General features: G+C 47.8%; 1 protein-coding gene across 1 annotated transcript in view; it reads left to right on the forward strand.

Annotated features, from left to right (window-relative positions):
• Positions 1-21558, forward strand: part of WDFY4 (WDFY family member 4) — a 228012-nt gene that overhangs the window by 86304 nt on the left and 120150 nt on the right. Inside the window, exons 25-36 of the mRNA XM_074959629.1 lie at positions 370-443; positions 1745-1906; positions 3456-3547; positions 4643-4742; positions 5641-5846; positions 6470-6639; positions 7764-7889; positions 8399-8560; positions 9808-10005; positions 12583-12709; positions 13610-13767; positions 18978-19216. Of these exons, the coding sequence (XP_074815730.1) occupies positions 370-443; positions 1745-1906; positions 3456-3547; positions 4643-4742; positions 5641-5846; positions 6470-6639; positions 7764-7889; positions 8399-8560; positions 9808-10005; positions 12583-12709; positions 13610-13767; positions 18978-19216 (1814 nt within the window). The remainder of the gene's footprint in view (positions 1-369; positions 444-1744; positions 1907-3455; positions 3548-4642; positions 4743-5640; positions 5847-6469; positions 6640-7763; positions 7890-8398; positions 8561-9807; positions 10006-12582; positions 12710-13609; positions 13768-18977; positions 19217-21558) is intronic.

Below are 21558 nucleotides of genomic sequence, written 5' to 3' on the forward strand. Positions count from 1 at the left end.
ATTGTGTGTGTTGCATGTTTTCTGATCTGTTTTTAAACCAAATGGGTGTAGTTGGGATGCTATCAGTTGGTCAGAGAAGAAAAAGTGGGAACCAGGACGCCGGATTCTATTCTCCTCTGCCACTAACTCACTGTAGGCAAATAGCACTGTGCCTCAGTTTCCCCATCAGTAATAGACACACTCTGTTACCTCATGTGGATGTTGTGAGGCCTCACTAATGTCTGTAAAGTGCTTTGAGATCTCGGGATGAAGGCAAGTGCTGCAGAAACACGTTTGATTTTTTAAAAAACTTATTTAATCTCATGTCAGTAGAGAAAAAGGAGCTGAACTCGAGAAGCTGTGAAATCTCTGGTTTCATTTGTCTTTCAGCTTTGGTCAAATGCACCAGAAAATCTTGACCTTGCCCTCTTTTCACATCTTGTGGAGATCCTGCGGCCCTCAAGGTACATAGTTGGCATCTATGGCAGAGACAGGATGAACTAATAAGCTTAGGCTGGGATTTTTGAATGTCTCTAAAGGAGTTATGTGCCCAGATCCCATTGAAAATCCATGGAAGATGGCAGGCAACTAGCTCTTCTAGGGCCCTGTGAAAATCCAAGCTTTCATTTACTCGTTCTGTTGGCCATGTCGCAGAATCATAGGACCAAATTGCTAGCTGAAGGCATTGCATTGTCTTCAGTGGGGTTACACCAGCAGAGTACTTGACCCATAGCACTTAGAGAAAGAAAGTAGGTCATCTTGCCTGATTAGACTGGATGGTAAGTTTTTCACATGTTTCCATTCAACAAGTCCAGATGACTGAGTTTGGTAATTACAGGCTAGCTCTATGCACACAACTGCTCTGGAAAATGGCATCTGTAAGGACTGGTTGGAGCAGTCGCTATTCTGCAGTGCAAATCTCGGGACATAATGCCCTCAAAGGGAGATCAATTTAATGTCAGAATTCTTCATATCTTCAACTTTTAGAGGGAGAAGATGGCTTATTATTTATTCAGTGCCCAAAGTATGCTGGATACACTACAGACAAGTCCTAATAGAAAGCCAGATGTCTATTTATTCATTTGATTTTTTAAAAGTAATGAAGCTGGTTGAAAACATCTTTGCCAAAAAAACAAAACAAAACAAAACCTTTTAGTCAAAACATTTTCATTTAATCAAGGGTGAAATTCCCCCCCTCCCCTCAATTTTTTTAATGAAAGATTTCAGGTTTAAAACTGAAATTTAGACCAAATAATTTTGAGATTTTTAAGAACTTCCCCCACCCAAATTTGCGCAGAGGAAAGAATAATTTCCCGACCAGCTCTACGAGAGAGTTAAATATTTTTGGAGAGACAGGGCGAGACAGACCGGCTGCCCCAGTGAGGCCCGTAGATTCCATTCTGTTGGCACTGAAAAGCCAGGCACGATCCCGTCTGATGTCTCTTGCTGAGTTTTACAAGAACAGCATTTATTTCCACCAATTCAGGGCTTTCCAAGTCAATAACTTTGTTTTGTTTGAACTCGCTGAAAGGCGGACGTTTCCGGGGAAAGGCTGGGGGCGGGGGGAGGGAGGAACACACTGAGAAGGCTTCAGATCCCCATCTCCGACACATATTCAATTTGTCTGTAGGAGTTTTGATTGGTTGCCAAGGCAACGTCAGAAGTCCGTGGTACAAAGAGTGAACGCAGAGCCCTTTTAGCAGAAACTCGGCAGAATTGGCTCTTTCCAGTAAAGGCTTTTAATGTTCCTCTTGCTTTGATGCAGAGATGGATGTCGGAACGCCAAAGTCGCCTACCAGATGCAAATGGTGCCCAAACTGGTTTTCCTCCTCAACGACATCGAGATCAGCTGCTCACGAGTCACCACTATCTGTACCATCTTCTCCTACCTGCTGCAGGGCTATTTCAACACCAAAGACATTCTTAGGTAACCCCGACCATGCAGTATTTTCTCAGCTCACAAGTGAGCAGTCCCCCTACAAGCACAGGAATCCTATTGTGTAATCACAGTCGCCACATCCAGCCCTGCTTGGTGCTCTGGACAAAGACAGAATCCCTGTAGATCCCTTCCAAGGAATCGTAGGGGAAAACTCCACTGACAGCCAATTCAGCATTTAATTCAGCCCTGTTCAAGTGAGTGAGAATCACCCCCGGCCAAGTTGTGACCCTTACAGTGAATATAGCACAGGTAGCCCCTTGACCTCAGTGGGATGACCCAAAGCGTAAGGAACTACTCAAGGTAGGTAAGATTACCGAGGCTGATGGGTGTCTGATCCAGTTGCTTAGATGATGTCCAACTGGCCATTTTATTCTTGAATCTCATGGAGACTGCCTTTGCCGGGACCTTCTGGAGAAGAGAATTCCAACCCTTGATTGCTGTCTGAGGAAAGAGCTGCTTGAAACACAATACTGCAGTATTTGATAGCTCATGCCCAGACTGGTCAATCTCTACCCTTTAGACCAGCTGAGACCCATCCGGTGCTGTCCACAACCCTCACACACAGGGGTGCGGGCGACCGAGATGACACAGGCCAACATTCAAAGCTCCATCTTGATTTTAATGAAATCACTCTGGTCCAGATGCAGCATTGCATGCTGGGACATGCAGTCTCCATTGGCAGCCTCTTTCTTTATTAAAGATGAGGGTGGCTGCAACTTACTAAGTTTTATTTATTGTTAATTGCTTGGATCTGACAATGTGCATGGTGCTGTACAGTGTGAGCAAATAAAGACAGCCCCTGTCCCACAGCCTCCAGGAGAGCAGCTCGTGCAGCAGGCCCCGAGCATCATTAAAAAACAGGGGACCTGTACTGTCCCGAACCTGGGGGAATGCTAACGTACGTTGTCATGTCTGGAGTGTTCTTATAGTGTGGTATTTTAGTCTATAGGGAACACCACTCCCAGAGTCAGATGAATGCACATCACTCACTTGCTTTGTGCGTGTGTAACGTTCATCCATTTATGATGAGAACTGGAAAATGGTATTCAAGCATTTCACAAGTGAAAAGGGGTTGTCACAGCAGTTTCCTGCTGGGCTGCTAGAGATTCCATGTTGGGTGTTGCATGCCTGGAAGCCAGTGAGGTGTCGCTCAGAAACACTATGAGGGGAGCTCCCAAGGGGATATGGACACCAGGCACGAGCAGCATTGCTTTCCCAATATTACCAAATCCATTGGTTCAAAAATCATGAGTCAGGCCCCCAAAATCACAAAACTGGCTTTAAAATCATGAGGTTTTTTTTAAAAGGGGGGATCATTTTTATTTTTATTTTTGAGTCATTAGGGGGTCATATTTTCAAGCTTTTCTCCACAAGGGCTAGAAACGTACTCTATTAATGAAAGCCGAGATTCTCACATAATCCCATGACTCCAGGAGCTGAGGCTTTAAGAAAGGCAACAACTATCATGAGACTCACAGTACAATAATGATAGTCGGAAATGCTGCTAACCAAAAATGATTTCCTCTTTCTCTGAAAGGATTGGATTGTTCCTTGTTTACACTTTAACGCCCTCGTCTGTGGATGAAAGTCAGATATGCCTGGATGGGATCTCTGATCCGCCAGGAGAAGGTAAGGAGGTCCCTTTGGTGAATGAATTCTGATGGATGCTGCCCCTCATCCCTGGGGCAGGTCCTAAATGCAGCAGGGCTGTGCTCGGGGAGGGCAGGGGAGAGGAGGGCAGGAAGGGCAGACCCCCGAGGGACATGCTGCAGAACTACCCAGGTGTCCAAAATTAATTGCTTTGCTGGGTCAGGGCCCTACTCTGAACAGCTCAGGGGGTAGTAAAGGGACGGAGAATAGTCATGTCTGGGAAGGTCTGTTCTAAAGTCAGGTGACGTGCTTAGTTATGCTTTCCCCTCTCTGGTATCTCTCCTGCAGTTAGGTTGGCAGAGCTTGGTCACTGCACCAAAAGCCCCTCAAGTGCTGGTTTTCACAAGTCTCCAGGAAGAGAAATGTCCATTTGGTTGAAATTTCACAGAGAGCAATGTTTGTGGGTTAAAAACAATGGAATGAAAGGGTGAAAGTTCCCTCCCAGGATTCCATGGGAATGTGGTTGTTGCTGCTGGCCCGCTGTAGTTTTTGCATTGTGCTGGAGTCCCATGTGGGTGAAGGGACATTCTCTAGGGCAAGTGCATATTGCAGTGCAAGGAGCCATGCATCTTCTAAATGTCTACCCCATTTGTGTCTGACTTGACGGCTGGGAGAGCCAGCCACCTTGACTTCCTGTTACTTATTGTCCTATGAGTGGTCCCAGTGGAGGTCCTATTGGATACAACACATCCACGCAACAGAATACATTATGGAGACACTGGTAGCCTGAGCTTCAATGCACAGAGTTTAGAGGTGGAAAAACACCTCTGAAGTCATCCATTCCAGCCTTCTCTTCCACCCAGTCTAGAATTGTTCCCTACAGATTATTCATTGCCCAGCATTTTGTCCAGTCTAGTTTTAAACATCCCTAATGATAGGGCTTTGGGAACAGAACTCAGAAATGACTAGTATTTACAATGGCAGGATCCCCACTTCCAAATGTTCACACGTACTTCACTCCACCCAGTTAACAACCAATTATATTTGTATTGGCTACAAACAAGGTTGTTCATCAAAGTGCTGGAAACACGTTTTGTCTCCTCTTTACTTTTTATTTCCTTCTGATTATTGTAGCCTTAAGCCAAACATCTGGGAAGACAATCTGGCTCCGAAACCAGTTACTGAAGATGCTGTTAGATGTAATGTGTTCAGACAAACTTCATCTGTCCTCTGAGTAAGTAGAACCATTTGGGGATGCAGTGGGCGGAGGAGGGACTGTGGCTCCTTCGCGGTTCCCCCTCTCTCTCTGTGTTTGACCAGTGCTCAACATCCAGTTAGCATTTATGAGTGTCATCAGTCATTGAGAGAGAGGCGGAATGTGTCAGGTTTGGGTTCAAAGTTTTTTTTTTTCCCCAGTGAGGTATCTGAGGTTTAGAGTGATATCTATTAAATAGACAACACTTTTCCCACAGTTGCCAAACAGTGGGATCAGAGAGATCACGGTTTCCATATCTGTTCTGTGAGGGGAAAAGAAATCTGATGTGTCTTTATAAAGCAGTTTCATCTAACTGAGATTACAAATACTACAATGTCTTAATCCTAATCACACAGTTATTGCATCACTACAGGGCAGAGTTAAGTTTGCTTGGGTGCCTTAAGTGTGCATTTGCATACATTAGCATATTGGAATTTCTTTCAAGTTTAAACCTTAATTTTGAATGTTCTAGGTTTATAATGCTTGGGTTGGGATAATTACAACATCCCTGTCCTGTGTTTTACCCTAAATTACGGAGATGTTAACCTTAACTGTGACTCCATCTTGATGTAGTTTGTCTGGGAATAAATTAAATTGGGTTTGATAGGGATCAGATGGCTCAAACTATGTGGACAAACAAGCTAATGAATCTCCTTAGCACCAGATTGTGGGCATGATATCCAGAGCGTAAGTGACTTAGGGGCCTAAGTCAGTTGCCCAGATCCTCAAAGGTCTGGGAGTTAGGCACCTAAATACTCTTCAGAGTAAGGGCCTAAGTGATTTCGGAGAATAAACTCTCCATTGTGAAGTAGGCTCCTAGATCAAATCTTCCCCAGTGTCTTTAACGTGTTTACTTCTCATGCTGTGTTTCTCCCAGGGCTCAAGAGGAGACGTTCCTGGCGCTGGGGCCTGATTGGTTCCTCATGTTCACACAAAGCCATCTGCACCCAAGCACCGTTGTGATAGGGGTCAAGTTGCTGCTGCACTTCCTCCACAATCCCACACTACTGAGCAAATTCAAGGAGGGAGTGGTGGCCGGGCGCTGGGTAGAAAACAGCTCCACGGGGCTGGATATCCTAATGGGTACGTCCCAGATATGAGACTCGCTCCCAAAATAGCCTCTTCCAGGGAGAGTTTCATGAAAACTATGTTGACTCTGGTGCAGAAGCAATCGGCTAGGGCTACCAGTCCAGTTGCATAAAATAGCAAATCTCCCATTGACTTCGATGTGAGCTTAGTATGGTCCAAGCAGCAGGATGATCTCTTACTGCCGGGCTGGGAGATACCTTCTCCATCATACTGAAGGCTGGGGATTCCAGGCCAGAAATCACTGGGTGAGGAGATTGTGTGGTCTGGTCTGTGCAGGAGGTCAGGCTAACTGGTCTGTACATCTGTGAGTTGTTCAGTCACCACCTTCTAGTCCCTCTGAGATTTGCTGCAACCCTGTTCTGCTCACTCCCCCAGGTGAGATTGGGGAGTGCACAAGGAGAACGTCACACCATGCGAATGAGAGTGGAGGGTGGTTTTCTATTTTGTTAATGTCAGAGAAATTCTTCTAACGGCTGGGGTTGTTGCCAGTAGGAAGGCAGGATGGTTTGGGCCCCAGAGAACTGCCGGTCGTTGTCAGTCAGCCATCCCTCTCCACTGCACCTAATGCAGGATGGAAACTGAGCAGGTCAAAGCATGTTTTCTTCCTTTGCTTCTAGGCAATTTGAAAAGAGGGCCCCCAATGCCTGATTATGGCCCCTACCTAGTTTTCGGACTCACGGTGCTACAAGTATGTCTGATTAATCACATTCACCTTCCTGAGATCTACCTGCTGGTCTCTGGGCTATTCCTGGGAACCCCACAGTGTGACCCACCAGAAGCGTCCAAGGTAAGGCCCCCACAAAGGCCGGTTTGGGGGGTGAATGAGAGTTTGCACCTTGGCTAGGTGACCCTGCTGTGCTCCCTAGGATTCCTAAGCTGCTTCTCTGTAATGGCTCCAAAGGGAGAGGCAGCCCAGCAACGTCTGCCCTGGACAACACAACGCTTGTGGTGGTTGGAGCTACAGTAGAACCTCAAAGATACGAACACCAGAGTTACAGACTTACCAGTCAACTGAACACCATGTGGACCCGGAAGTCCTTGATCAGGCAGCAATGCAGACCCCCCCCCCAAAAAGCAAATACTGTACTGCCTTGGGGCTGCAGCACCTGGGGAACTGGGGCTGCAGCCGCAGGGTGTGTGGGTCAGGGCTCCCGGCGGACGGGGGGGGGCTCAGGGCTTCCGATCTTCGTGAGCACCAAGGCTCAGGGCTTTAGACCAGAGGGGAGCGCCGGGAGCTCTGCTCTCAGTTTCAGCCAGGGGTGGGGGGACGACTGAGGATCGGGGCTTCAGACCCACGGCTCTGGTTTTGGTTTCAGCCCCCCAGGGGGTGCCAGGGATCAGGGCTTTAGCTACGGGGCGAGTGCCGGTTTCAGCCCCAGCGCTCCCCCGTAGCTAAAGCCCCGAGCCCTGGTGCTCCCCCCTGGCTGAAACTGGGAGTGGAGCTGCGGGGCTGAAGCCCTGATAACTGGCGCCCCCTTCAGGCCTGAAGCCAGAATGGAGCTGCGGTGCTGAAACCCCAAGTCCCAGCATTCCCCCCAGGTCTAAACCCCTGAGCCCTGGTGCTCCCACGGGGCAGAAGCCCTGAGCCCCCCTCTGGGAGCCCTGATGGCCCGTAGGGTCAGAAGCCCCATCCTCCAGCCCTGCAGCTGCAGCCCCAACTTCCCCCTGGCTGAAGTCTGTAACGTCTTGTTCGTAGTTATGGACCATTTCAGAGTTATGGACAACCTCCATTCCTGAAGTATGCGTAACTCTGAGGTTCTACTGTCCTTGTGCCTGATGCGGCTGGACGTGGAAAGAACAGGAACCTCCTGGAGGTTTCACCCATCGCTCTAGACTGCTCCGAAAGCAGTGAAGGGTGAAGCCGTGCCCCTGTGAGCAGCCTCCTCCTCGAACGTCTCTCCCTTCCTTCAGGCAGATCTGGACTCCATGCTGCAGTGGCTCCTGCAGAACCACCAAACAGAGGACGTCCTTAAAGCTGGGCTGTGCATAGAGGCAGTGGCCCTGCTGCTAGAGATGGTTAAGGCCACAGTGAACAAGGTGAGCAGCCGGCTGTGTGCGCGCAGGCCCGCAGAGGGAGTGGAGGAGAGTTCTGCTTGAGGCAGCCCATTCCCTCCCTAAGGGGTGACAGCACAGTGGTGGGCAGGGAGCTGATGGCTGCCAGCTACTGACCCGGCCATTTTATCATTGCTGGGAGGAGGGGGCTTCAGAGAGACCCTGTCTGCGCTTATGACCAGGATCTGAGAGTTGGGGACTGGATCCTGGCCCCTCCTAATGCGCTTCTGGGCCCCAGCCCCTGCCCATTCTGAGTGGAGAAAGCCCCAGCTTTGTGGTTAGAGCTGTGTTCAGGCTCAGGAGAGGAACGTGTGGATCTAAGCAGCTGCTCCCTGTGGCCCTTGGAGCAATCCATTCGTGACTTCTCCAGATCTGGCCAAGCCGAGGCCACTCAGATCTTTGGGGACTGCTGAGAAGAACAAGGCAAGGTGTGCTAGCTCAGCACGCGTGCAAGTGAAGCGCTGCCCTGACGAGACGCACCTGTCGGTGTTCAGCCCTTTGCAGGTACAGAGGGCTCCTGGGAGGTGGCCTATCCTGGGAACGTCATGCAGTTCCTGTGTCTCATCTATCACAGCTACCCCCAGGACCCAGTGTGGTGCTGCTCAGACTTCCTGCAAACCTTAGCCACTGTCGTCTTCCATGTGGGGGCGCCCCAGGTAAGTGTGAACCAGCTTGGATGGCTGTGATTGAGCCAGACGCTGACACCTTTGCCCTGGTAGTCCAACCGAGCCCCTGTTGATGTTGTTGTGAGTCGTACCCAGTCAGAGCTGTGGGATCTATCCCATGGTCCGTGCCCCTCAAGCTGTCAGCCTTTGTGGAACCTAAATGTAGGGGCCAATGTATTGAATCCATTGTTCCCTGCTGGGTGTCTTCACCCTTCCCTGTCTCCTTCCTCTTAGCCATGGCCTGGATCACTGGTCAGTGATAACTAATGGGTGGCTCGGCTCCAGGTGTGATGCAGCCAAACTCTTTAATCCCAATGCTCCTTGTGGGGCTGGGGCCATCCCTGTGCGCTGCCATCCTCCCTACTAAAGAACCACCCCTCTGAGTGTGACCCCTTCACCAGAGTATGTAGCACTCATTTCCCTCAGCCAGCTGCTCGCCCCTCACCCACTGGGGACGTTGCTTCTCCCTTGCTTCCCTACCCCAGCAGCCGCACCAGCCCCACTGCACTCACCAAACCCCACTCAGCTGCCAGCTGATTCCCCGATTCCTGATTTTAAAACAAGTCGGCCGAGGGGTTAACAATGCTTCACACATACTGCAGCCCCTTCAATCTGAGTGCATCTTTCAGCTTTGCTACTATTATCGTTATTTGGCACCCTTGGGGCACTGGTATGTGTATTAGGCATCACTAAACCCATCTTGGTGTTAATATTAGCCCCATTTGACAGCTGAGGAAACTGAGGCACTGAGAAGTGAAATGACTTGTGCATAGTCAGAATGATTGTGGGTATGTCTACGCAGCAGCTTGGAGGTGTCATTCCCAGCACAGGTAGAAGACATGCACTAGCTCTGCTAAAAGTATCAGCGTGGCTGTGGCAGCTCGGGCTGGCCATCTGAGAACAGTCCTGCCCAACCTCCTGGATACGCTCTCAGACAGCTAGCCCAAGTTGCGCCCATGCCATGGCAGCTGCGCTGCTATTTTTGGGGCACTTGCTTGAGCGGAGCTAACGCACGTACATCTGCCCGTGCTGGGAAACATCCACCCGGCTGCTGGGTAGGCATACTCAGTGTGACACAGGCAGGTATAGAATCCAGGAGTCCTGGCTCTCAGTTTTTATGGCCATATTGCATTGCCTCCCCTTTGCTCTCTGTAGCAGCTGTGCTCAGTTGTGGGGAGAAAGCAATGCTGGTAAAATAAGCTCCCCTGAGTGCCATTGTCTCTGCTGTCTTTACTCAGGGAGGCTTTGAAGGCCTGTCGCCCCTCAACGGTCCAGCTGCCGCTGAAGCAAACAGCTGTCCCGATCCCCTGGTCGCCCCACTGCCCCAGCACCCTGCCAAGAAGCAAGTGTGGGACTTCCTGCGCATCCTGCTGATGGAGAGTCTGGCCAGCATCCCTGCGCACAAACAGGGGCACCCGTTCGAGCTACTTCTTGAGGTCTCATCGCCGTAGACTCCCACCCTCGCTACTCTGCATTGGGAGTCGGGGAGGGGGGATGACACAGGAGGCATCCTGCAGTGATGTAGGGACTCAGAAGGGTCTGCACCCCACCTACTCCTTTCAAGTTCTCCAGGATAGAGCTGGGCGGGTACCAGATTTTTTATTTTGCGAGATATTCCACAATTTCCAAAACTTTCCTTTTCTGAAAGAACAAAAAAAAATGTTGAAATTTCCCACAAAACAAAATTTTTAGAAAAGTTTGTTTCGGGTCAATGGAAACGTTTTGTTCCGGGTTTGACCTTTGTGAACTTAAAAAGAATAAATTAAAACAACGAATTTGACTTCGAAGGCTGGTTTTGACACGACAAAATCAAAACGTTCTGTTCTGAAAAATGTCAGAATCTTCCACTTCGACATTATCAAAATGCTTTGTTCCTTTTTTCAGTGAGAATTCATTGAAATCAGCATGTTTTTCAAACCGCTTAGATTCCGACAAAAACATGATTTTTCATCAAAAAAACTGTTTTGACAAAAAAAAAATTCTGAGCAGCTCTACTCTGAGAAGGGGTAGCAGTTCCTCCTAGCAAGCACCATGTGATCAAGAGGGCCTGAGGCCAGACCACACTGCTGGGATATGGGGTACCTCCAGTTATGTTATTCAGGATAACCAGCTAGAATTGAAAGCCTAACTGCCCTGTAGGGAAGAGATTCCCCTGTGCTGCATGCATTCATATAACCCAAGGCAGGATGCTACCTGTATACAGCAACAATAGTAACTTGCATTGGAGAAATGTATTATGCTGGAGTTAGATCTTGGCCAGTAAAAAATCTTTCCCTGTCCGTTTATAATGTGTACATGACATTCTAAGGCAGCCCATGGATTCTGTTAATGCCGTGAGATCCCATATGGGGCTGTCTTGTGTGCTGATTTACTTAAAAAATCATTTATTTTCAATGGACAAAAAAAAAAAATAAACCCCCTTCTAAGCACAGATGGATGGATGGCTCCTGCACCAGTTGAGTCTGGACTCAGGTTGCACACACTCCAAAGCAGGGGTTCTTGAATCGACCCACTATAAAGAAGGGAGTAGTTGCAAATTTAGTATCCAGGTTTAGATTTTGAATAGCCCAAGTGCAGGTGTGTCTAGATCTGGGGTTTTGGTTCAGGCCAGTCACTGGTTTTAAGACAAGTAGAACTGAACCTCAGCTCTTGATTGTGGCTTCCATTTTCTGTGAGTCCGATCCACTCAGAAGAGACGAGTGAGGGGGAAATCTCTGAAGGCTTAAAAAGTAGTTGGGGTTCAGTCCAGAGAAGCTGTCAAAAGCAGGAACGCTTCTCCAGGCTATCCAAATCTCCTGAGCCTGCCAAAAGGGCTGTGAAAATCTCCAGAGAACCGGTTCTCTTGGGAGGTCGCTGGGAGTCCTGCTGCTGCTCTCTGTGAGGATGGCCTTTCTCATGGTGCTGGGATCCCTTTAGTCTCAGGAGTGCAAAGGGCGTGGCAGAAATGCATCAAGCTTTATCAGAGCCTCCGTGAAGGTTTGGTTGTAGAATGAGGTTAAGGGTTGGCTGAGGCGACTGCCCTTGTTTTCTCTATACCAGTTCCCACCTCCCTAAGAGGGGTGCTCCAGGAGATCAGAAACTGGCATTTGGACCAAAGACATCTGGAGTTATACCCCTGTCAGGCTCCTGGGTGAAGGCAGGCAGGACTAGTGACAGGAGCTTGGGATCCTGGAACTGAAGCCGGAGTCAGAGCCAGTATCAGGGTCAAGAGTCAAGGTGAGAGTCAATCCGGAGTTGGAGTCAGATTCAGGAGGTAAGCCAAGGGTCAGAGTCAGGAATCAGGCCAAGGCTCAATACCAGGTATTGGGGTCTGTATTGGGATTCCAGGGATCAGTCAGGAGCCTGAATCCAAATCAGCACCAAGGTCAATACCGGGAGTTCAGTAACAGAGAAACAGGGTGGTCGCAGCAGCTAGCTAGGGATCTGTGTTGTTGCCTGGACCCTTCCTGCTAGGCCTCATGGGCTGATATAGGGACCAAGAGCCAATCAGGGATTGCTAAAACCATTGTCGTCAGATCCCTTGAGGCAGAATGTTCCCCTGGGATCAAACCTTTGTGGATTGTGGTACAAAGGGTGTGGCTGGGTTATGGCTGTTGCAGTGTGGGGATGTTGGTTAGGGGTAGCCCTGTGGGTCTGGGTTCAAGTCCTACCAAACCTTACATCCCTGAACCCAAATCATCCCACGTTGTTCTGGGCTTGCACACAAGCCATCCCACATTATCCTGGGCCTCTACCCTGCACTAAAACTATCTGAGATTATACTGGGCCAAAACCTGGTCCTAAACCATCCCAGATTATAGTGGGCCCTTAAGCTCAACCCAAACCATCCTGGATATATTGGATCATACCCTGCAATCCTTACTCAGCTGAGGCAGATCCTCAGCTGTGTATATTGTCATATCTCCATTGATGTCAGTGGACTTTGCATGAGTAAAGGCTGAGTGAGGTGGTCAGCGTTTGTGCCCTTTGTTGTGTTAGCACTGTGCTGATGGTTTCGTGCTGTGGTTGTGCAGGCTTCTGCAGAAAACTCCACCAGGGAGCAGAATAGACATTTCCAGACAGAAGTCTTGCGTTCTACTATGGATATCTTCCACATCATCAGCCAAGGGGGTGGGAAAACTGGCTCCTCCAGACCGAGAGGTGAGTGATGAGCTTCAGATCTTCAGCTAGATAGTTTTTAGGTTGGGGTATCTGACTGTGTTCTCTTAAGAGATTTAGAAACGCCAGCTGAAATATCGGTCTGGTATCTTAGCATTGTAGGCTGCATGGGGCATTCAAATGCTCCCAAGAGCAAGTGCATTGAAAGTACTGCAGTCCTGCCATGTGACTGGCAAGCTTCTCCACCTAGTGTCCTCTGATATAAGAAAGATTAAAAATCTGGCATTGAGAGCAAAGACTCCATAGGGGAGGCAGGGTGGGTCTAATGGACAGAGCCCCTGACTAGGACCCAAGAGACTTGGGTTCTATTCCTGCCTTGGCTACTGGCCTAGTGGTTGACTCTGTGCCTTGATTTCCCCATCTCTAAAATGAGAGTAATGATTCTGGCCCTCCTTTGAAAAGCTCTAGGGGTTGCTGCTGTTATTAAAGCAGACTTAGTGAGAATGGAGCTGAAGCATGGAATCTAGCGCAACCAAAATAGGACTTAGCTGGCTGTGCTATTACCTGCCTACAGGCATAACAGCTGTGGCTGTGATCTCAGATGAGACCTGAGTGGGCTTGCACCTGGGCACTACTTCAGTGGGAAACCTTTAAGAAAAACCTAAAGCACTTCAGGAAGTGGAGTGGGTGACTTACTAGCTGTCCCTCTTGTGTCTCGGCATGGTAGTGGGGAGCAGTCCACCGTGGGATGGATTCCAAATTGGCCAATGGAATTATGCCACTACTAAGCCAATAACGTTCATTGCTGCAGCACCTGCATTGTTCTTGGGGGTCTCCTGTCTGAGTCCCCCAAGATCCCCGCCTGAGATGGGACAGCACGATGGTAACATGGCTTATGCTCCAGCATCTGACAGCGCTGTCCCCCTGTTGTATTCCCTGCAGGCGACAGTGACCCTCATGGCGGGGCGGAAGTGGCTGTGCCTATGTCTGTGGTGAACGTTTCCTATTTTACTCAGAAGCTGGTGGAGAAGCTTTACAGTGGAATGTTTGCTGCTGACCCTAAGCAAATCCTGCTCTTTGTTACCAAGCAGATCATGGTGGTGAGTGGGACACTGGGGTTCCTTCTGCTGCTGTTGATGTATTTTGATGTTTCTTATGTCATGCTAACTCTGAGATCTGGGAGTTCACAACACAAAGGGCATGATCCACTGGCTTCTCATCCTCATTGCTTGTATTGCACTGGCCTCAGTCAAGGATCAGAGTCCCACGGTGCAGACACACCCGGACAACCACAGTTCCTGCCCCGAGTACCACACCATCTCACTTTTTCACCCTCAGGTTTCACAATATCTTTACAAAAATCCAACCCTTCATCACTGAGCAATTTAAAAAAAAAATCAACGAATGGTCCCCTTTTTATTATGATCATTTGTGTTGCTGTGCCACCACAGAGCTCCAGATATGGACCAGGGTCCCACAGCACTAGCTGCTGTATAGACACGCAGTCACTGCCGGAAAGAGCTTACAGCCTAAGAACTTCAGAGCCATACAACATGAGAATCTATCTTCAATAATTATCTGGCTTCCCTTACTCTAGTATCTGAGTAGCTCATCCTCTCTAATGTGAGGTCAGAGATGCAACATCCTTGGTCTTGAACGGAGGCCTAAGACCCCCTGAGACCGCTGCTGCATCCTGGCCTCTGCTCAATGCCTGCTGAAACCTGCTGGGCTGAGAAGCTAGTTGTGCTTTAGCCCCAGCCAAGGCACCCCCCCACGGGAGCTCTGATTGGAGGATCTCCTGGCTCCATCGATTGGTCCAACTATGCTATTTAAGCCAGGAGGAGGCACAGGAAGTTTGTCTGAGCAGCAAGATGGTTCCCTGTTGTGACTGCATTGGACCCTGCTTGTGCCTGCCTCCTGCTCTGCTCCTGTTCCCACTGTGTTCCTGCTTCATGCTTGATCCTTCCCTCTCCTCAAGTTCCTGCTCTTACACCTCCCCTTCAATCATCAGTGACCAGTCCTGGCTCCAACACTGGCCTCCAACTTCTGACTCTGGCTTGACCCTTGGCTCTGGCACTTGGTATCTGACTTCGGTTCTGGCCCTTAGCTTCAATTATTGGTTCTGACTCTGGCTCGGCCCCTGGCTCGGGTAACTGGCAGCTGACTCTGGTGCTGACCCTTGGCTTTGTTCCTCACCCTGGATCCCTGCTCTGCCCCCTAGGCCTGACTCCTGCTCTGACCACTAGGCAAGACAGCCTATATCCCGGTCCATAACAGGACAGTGCTTTTATCCCCATCGTACAGATGGAACCAAGGCATGGAGAGACGGAGGGTATGTCTGCATTTGGAGCTGGGGATGTGACTCCCAGCTCAAGGAGACATACTCGCACTAGCTCTGATTGAGCTAGTGTGCTAAAGTAGAGTGTGGCCATGGCCGGGGCTAGTCCCCCACCGATATACCTGGCTGAGACACTGGGCAAGCACTTCGGGAAGCTAGCCCTTCCTGTTGCTACAGCTGTGCTCTATTTTTAATGCAGTAGCTTGATCAGAGCTAGTGTGAGGATACCTGCTCAAGCTGGAAGTTACACCTCCAGCTCCTAGTGTGGACATACCTTAAGTGACTTGTCTAAGGTTACAGAGCAAGTCTGTGGCAGAGCCAAGAATTAAACCTGGCTCTCCTGAGTACTAGGCTAACACCCTAACCACTTGACCATCTCCTGCTGCTCTGCTGCAATTGGGACCTACCAAGCACATCCCTGATGGCCTCCAAGGGGCAAAAGGCAGCTGCCCTGTTGATTTCAGCTCCCTGAGATATAAAGAACCTAAGAACGGCCATACTGAATCAGACCAATGGTCCATCTAGGGCAGTATCCTGCCCTCCAGCAGTTGCTGGTACCAAATGCTTCCGAGGGAATGAATGGAAGAGGCAACTTCTAGTGATCCATCCCCTGTCATCCAGTCCCAGCATCTGGCAGTCAGAGGCTTAGGGACACCCAGAGCATGGGGTTGCGTCCCTGACCATCTTGGCTAATAGCCATTGATGGATCCATCCTCCATGAACTTATCTAGTTCTTTTTTGAAACCAGGTATACTTTTGGCCTTCACAACATCTGCTGGCAACAAGTCCCACAAGTTGACTGGGCGTTGTGTGAAGCAGTACTTCCTTTTGTTTGTTTTAAACCTGCTGCCTATTAATTTCATCAGGTGACCCCTAGTTCTTGCTTTATGAGAAGGAGTAAATGACACCTTCCTATTCACTTTCTCCACACCATTTGTGGTTTGTATAGACTTCTATCATCTTCCCACCTTCCTTTTCTCTTTTCTAAGCTGACCAGTCCCAGTCTTTTTAATCACGCCTCATATGGAAGCTGTTCCATACCCCTAATCGTTTTGGTTGCCCTTCTTTGCACCATTTCCAACTCTAATATACCCTTTTTTTTTAATGGGACAACCAGAACTGCACACAGTATTCAAGGTGTAGGCATATTGTGGATTTATGTAGCGGCATTATGATATTTTCTGTTTTGTCTATCCTGAATGGTTCCTAACATTTCCGTTAGCTTTTTTTGACTGTCGCTGAACATTGTGGATAGTCTTCTGAAAACACCCACACAATAACAGCTAATTTAGCCCTCATCATTTTGTATGTGTAGTTTGGATTGTTTTTTTTCCAATGTGCATTACTTTGCATTATCAACAATGAATTTCATCTGCCATTTTGTTTCCCGGTCACCCAGTTTTGTGAAATCCCTTTGCAACGCCACAGTCCACAGTCAACTTTGGACTTGACTATCATGAGTAATTTTGTATCATATGCAAATTTTGCCACCTCACTGTTTACCCCCATTTGCAGATCATTTCTGAATATGTTGAACAGCACAGGTCCCAGTATAGATCCTTGGGGCCTTGCACTATTTACTCCTCTCCATTGTGAAAACTGGCCATTTATTCCTACTCTTTGATCCTATCTTTGAACCGGTTACTGATCCAGGAGAGGACCTTCCCTCTTATCCCATGACTGTTTGCTGAAGAGCCTTTGGTGAGGGACCTTGTCAAAGGCTTTCAGAAAGTCCAAGTACACCCTTGTCCACCTGCTTGTCGACACGCTCAAATAAGCTAATAGATTGGTGAACCATGACTTCCCTTTACAAAAGCTGTGTTGACTCTTCCCTGATGTATCGTGTTTATCTATGTGTCTGATCGTTTTGTTCTTCACTAGAGTTCAACCAATTTGTCTGGTCCTAAAGTCAGGCTTCCCTGCCTGTAATTGCCAGGATCACCTCTGAAGCCCTTTTTAAAAATTGGTGTCAGATTAGCTACCCTCCAGTCATTTGGTACAGAAGCTGATGAAAGTGACAGGTTACAACCACAGTTAGTAGTTCTGCAATGTCATATCTGAGTTCCTTCAAAACTTGTGGGTGAATCCCATCTGGTCCTGGGAACATATTGTTGTTTAATTAATTAGTTTGTTCTAAACCCACCTCTATTGACACCTCAATCTGGGACAGTTCTTCAGATTCTTCAGGTTTCAAGTTGCAGTGGGGGAGGTTTAGGTTGGATATTAGGAAAAACTTTTTCACTAGGAGGGTGGTGAAACACTGGAATGCGTTACCTAGGGAGGTGGTAGAATCTCCTTCCTTAGAAGTTTTTAAGGTCAGGCTTGACAAAGCCCTGGCTGGGATGATTTGATTGGGGATTGGTCCTGCTTTGAGCAGGGGGTTGGACTAGATGACCTCCTGAGGTCCCTTCCAACCCTGATATTCTATGATTCTATGATTTGTCATCTGAAAAGAATGGCTCAGGTGTGGCAATCTGCCCCCACCCCCTGCCATTCCCTGCAGTGAAGGCAAATTAAGTTTGATAAATGAGGAAACAAAATTGCTGGGCACAAACATTTTATTGTTAACTTTCTAAGACTGTGTTACAAGTAAAGAAGAGTCAATGGTAAACCAATACTTGTCCGTGTCTCTTTTTTGAAAGTATAAGGAATGGACCAGGAGTGGACTTAAAAAAAAATTATTTATGCATCATACTTGGCATTTAAAATCCAGCCAATATGAGCAAGATTTTCCAGGGCTCAGCCAGATTTCCAAAGAGCCTAGCTGCTATTTAACCACAGATTTTTCCAAAGTGCTCAGTGCCCGACAAGCTGAGCTTCTATTGACAATCTGGCCCTTACTGTGGGTGCTGATGGCTTCGGAAAATCTATCCCAAGACAGCCTGAGGATTCATTGATCCTATTTCAGCTGGGATTTCACTTCTCTTCCTTGAGATCCTTGTTTTCTCTTTGACACTGATCCCTCGCTCCCCAGCTCTCCTGGTAGGCTGTTCAGTCAGGAAATCCCCAGCCACGCACACCAAAAGGTTAAGGTGCTTTGAAGTTGTACTGTGTATGACACAGCTAGTTACTGTTGCTCTGCAGTGGAAAGTTTTGGCAAACTAGAAGAGACTGTTTTTCTGTCTCTTGCACAGTGCCAAAATAGCAGCAACAAATATATAATAGGATGGAGCAGGTGGATGAAATCGGCATGCCCTTTGGGTTAACACCACTGGTGCATCAGGAAACGGCCTCCTACCTGCCCCTTGTGGGCTGCTTCAAGATCCAAAGGAATAAGGAGGGAACTGTGTTTCCTCAGAGTGCCGGGGCTGCAAGCCTGCCTGGATGTTATGTGGGCTGCACAAAGGGAAAGGCTCCTGTGCCCCCTGCCTCACTGTGCATCTGTGTAAGGACCAGGCTGAACTTGGTCCTCAAACTAAACAAGAATTAATATGCATGGGAGAGTAAGTTACATGGTGGTAACTGGGTCCGAGCCTACCTCTGAGAATATCTGCACTGGGGTAACTTAAGTGCCAAGGGAGCTGGGACAAGTTGTTACCTGCAACAGCTTAGACACACTTTGATTCACCTCTGATTGTTGCCTATGAATCAATGAATAGTGGGTGCAATTTTCAGGAGTGCCTGAGGAGCACAAGTCCCATTGAAGGACCCTGGGAATTTTGCTCCTGAGTCACTTAGGTGCTTTTGAAAATTCCACTGTTCAAGACCCTCCTTCCCTCCACAAAGACAAATAGTCACCTTGGGAGACAATGAAAGTGTCAGTGTTTAAAGGCTTCCTCTCTTTAACAGGGCCAGATTTATCCCTGTTGTAACTCCCAGGGACTTCAGTGGTGGAATGGTTTTGTCCCATAGATCATAGGGGACATCAGGGTGGAATGAGCGTACAGAAGCCCAAGTGGGAGAGGTGAAGTGGAGGGGAAGAGGGTCTTGTACCAGCCAAGTGCCAGATCATGCTTTGCTGTGTTTTAACAGGTCATGGAGAACACCTTTTCCCAAAAGGAAACTGTCATCAGCACCCTGTACAGCAGTTTAAACCGAGCCATCCTGTATTGTCTGTCCAGGCCGCAGCAATCACTGCCTGAACAGCTGAGTCTCCGGAACACCCTCCACACCCTGCAGGAGCAATGGGACATCATCTTTGCAACTTACAACTCAAATATTAGTTTCACCATCTGCCTTATGCACTGTCTGTGTCAGCTGAGCTCTGGGAGGTACATGCACTGCGCTCGGTGTGACTTCTGATTAACTTTCTCTCCTGATGTTTATTGCAGTGGGCGGTGCACACAGAATAGGAAAGATTTCACATGCTCTTTCAAGGTCATGGTGCCAAACGTTCTGAACTGTGGAAGTTGAGAGCACTCAGTGCCTTGCAGGATCTGGGATTTAGGATGTACTACATCCTAACAAATTACTGGCCCAATCTAATAGTCTGGTGCTACATGTGTAATTGCTTGCATGGGCCCACGGGTCCTTACTGATTTGCTCCCATTAAGATTACTAAATTCAGTTGCATGGGAACATGGGTTTTTTTTCCCTCATGAAAGCTTTTGACAAAAACATAAAACGCATTTCTTAATTTCAGTTTCAACAAGACGAAAAAATATTTAAAAATGTCAATATTTTTATGAGAACCTGAAAGTGTTCAGTTGAAAATGGCATGTTTTTGTGAAAAATTCTGTGTAGTCAAAAAACTGTTTTCCTGTAAAAAAACAAAACAAAACAAAACAAAAAAACACAATTCGATGGAACAACTTCTACCAGTTATATTGCTAAGGTGTTGTCTAAAAAATATATACAATAGTATGTATAATGAGAAGCATCGGGTATTAGCAATGGAACTCTTGATTTCCATTTGTTATTTTGAAAAGTGATTGGGTAAACCTCCAGAAAAACACCCAACGGATCTGAATTTTATCTGACCCGTCTAAAAACTCTGATGGCTCAGAACTTGGTCTAGGTATCTCACAAGAATAAGCTTTCCTATGGGTGCGTTGGCACTGCCCCTTCCAGCTGAGGCCAGAACATGCAATGACAGAGACTAGACCTGGGCCCAGTCTGATAGTATGTCTCTAGACTTCAAATATCCCTCCAAACCTAGGGATGTTTTTTTTGTGGGCATGGTCCTGCGCCCATTGAATTCACTGGGAGTCTTGTCATTGGTTTCAATGGGTGCAGGATCAGACTCTGTGTGAGAAGGTTATGGGATGGCTGACTAGTGTTGGTGCGCGTTTTGATGTTGTCAGGAAATGTTTTGTCACAGGGCAGATCAGGTTCATTGGGAGCTGATCTGTGAGGATTTTTCTCTGGTGTGCAGAAAACTAGCAGTAGGCATTGTTGGTGTAATCGTTGTGTGTGATTTCCGCAGTGTTCACTGTTTGGGTGTTTCTGGTAACAGCATGTCTTCTTTTGTAACATGGGTAGCAACTTTCACTATAAGCTAATGAACAGCTTTGGGGGGGAATATGCGTAGGGGCCAGCTACAACATTCAGATTCGAGGCCACTTCAGAGGTAATTGGGGTAGGCTCATAGCTAGCAGAGAGAAACGTGCAAATGAAAAGCAGATCATTTCTGAACCTTCTGTTGACGACGACAACAACACAAAAGAGCATGTGTGGATGTCACTTGTATCTGGGAAAAGTCATGGCTGGTTCCTATTTCATCCAAATGCTTTGTTCGTCCCTGATTATTATGTCTTGTGCTTGGATTCTGGGGTTTTCTGCTGCTACATGAAATTCTCCAGAAAGCAAAAATGAAGGTGGGGGGGCGGGAATCATTACTGAGTATGATCTCTGTAAAGGAGACAGGCAAGGCTGTGTCTGTCCCCGCAGAACAAAAAGAAGGAATTCTAGGAATAACAGAGAAATTAAACAGGGCTCCTCTTTAATTTCTGTACACTGTAAAACTTGGCACTACTACAGCACCCTACCCCTGAGCATCTCAAAGCACATTTACAGTGGTGACAATGCATTGCCACTCCATGTGACAGGTGAGGAATCTGCACAGAGATGTAAAGTGATTTGCTCCAGGTCATACAGTCATACGTTGTCCTGACTCATCCCTCGCTCTGACCATTAGATCACGGTGCTTCTTGTGAACTGCAGAAAAGCAGAATACTGCAGTGGTTGCATCCTCAAGAATTCTGCACACAGAAGGGGGCCTCAGGAGGGGTGGATGGAATTTAAAGGCACCACACCAACAGCCGGATGAAAAGAAATACTCCCCCCCACCCCCAATATACTGTGAACATGAGTTGCTCACTGCTGCAGGATAATATTGAAGCAAATTATTTAGTAGGCAAAACAAGCTGAGAAATCAGTGAAAGCTCCTGAGGGCAAACAGGGACTACCCTGTAGACTGTATAACAGATTCTTTAACTGCTACTGTGAATTGGATTTTTATGAGCATTTTTATGCATCTGCTGTGCATTCCCAGCAATGGTCAGATTACGATCGGCCTCTGCTGATGAGAAAAACAGCTGCAGTTGCATGAGCTTGGGTTGATTTTATTGGGATTGACCTACCAGCTCCTCACCAGATGGGAGTCTGGAAATCG

The sequence above is a fragment of the Natator depressus genome, chromosome 7 (genome assembly GCF_965152275.1).
Source record: "Natator depressus isolate rNatDep1 chromosome 7, rNatDep2.hap1, whole genome shotgun sequence".
NCBI lineage: Eukaryota > Metazoa > Chordata > Testudines > Cheloniidae > Natator > Natator depressus.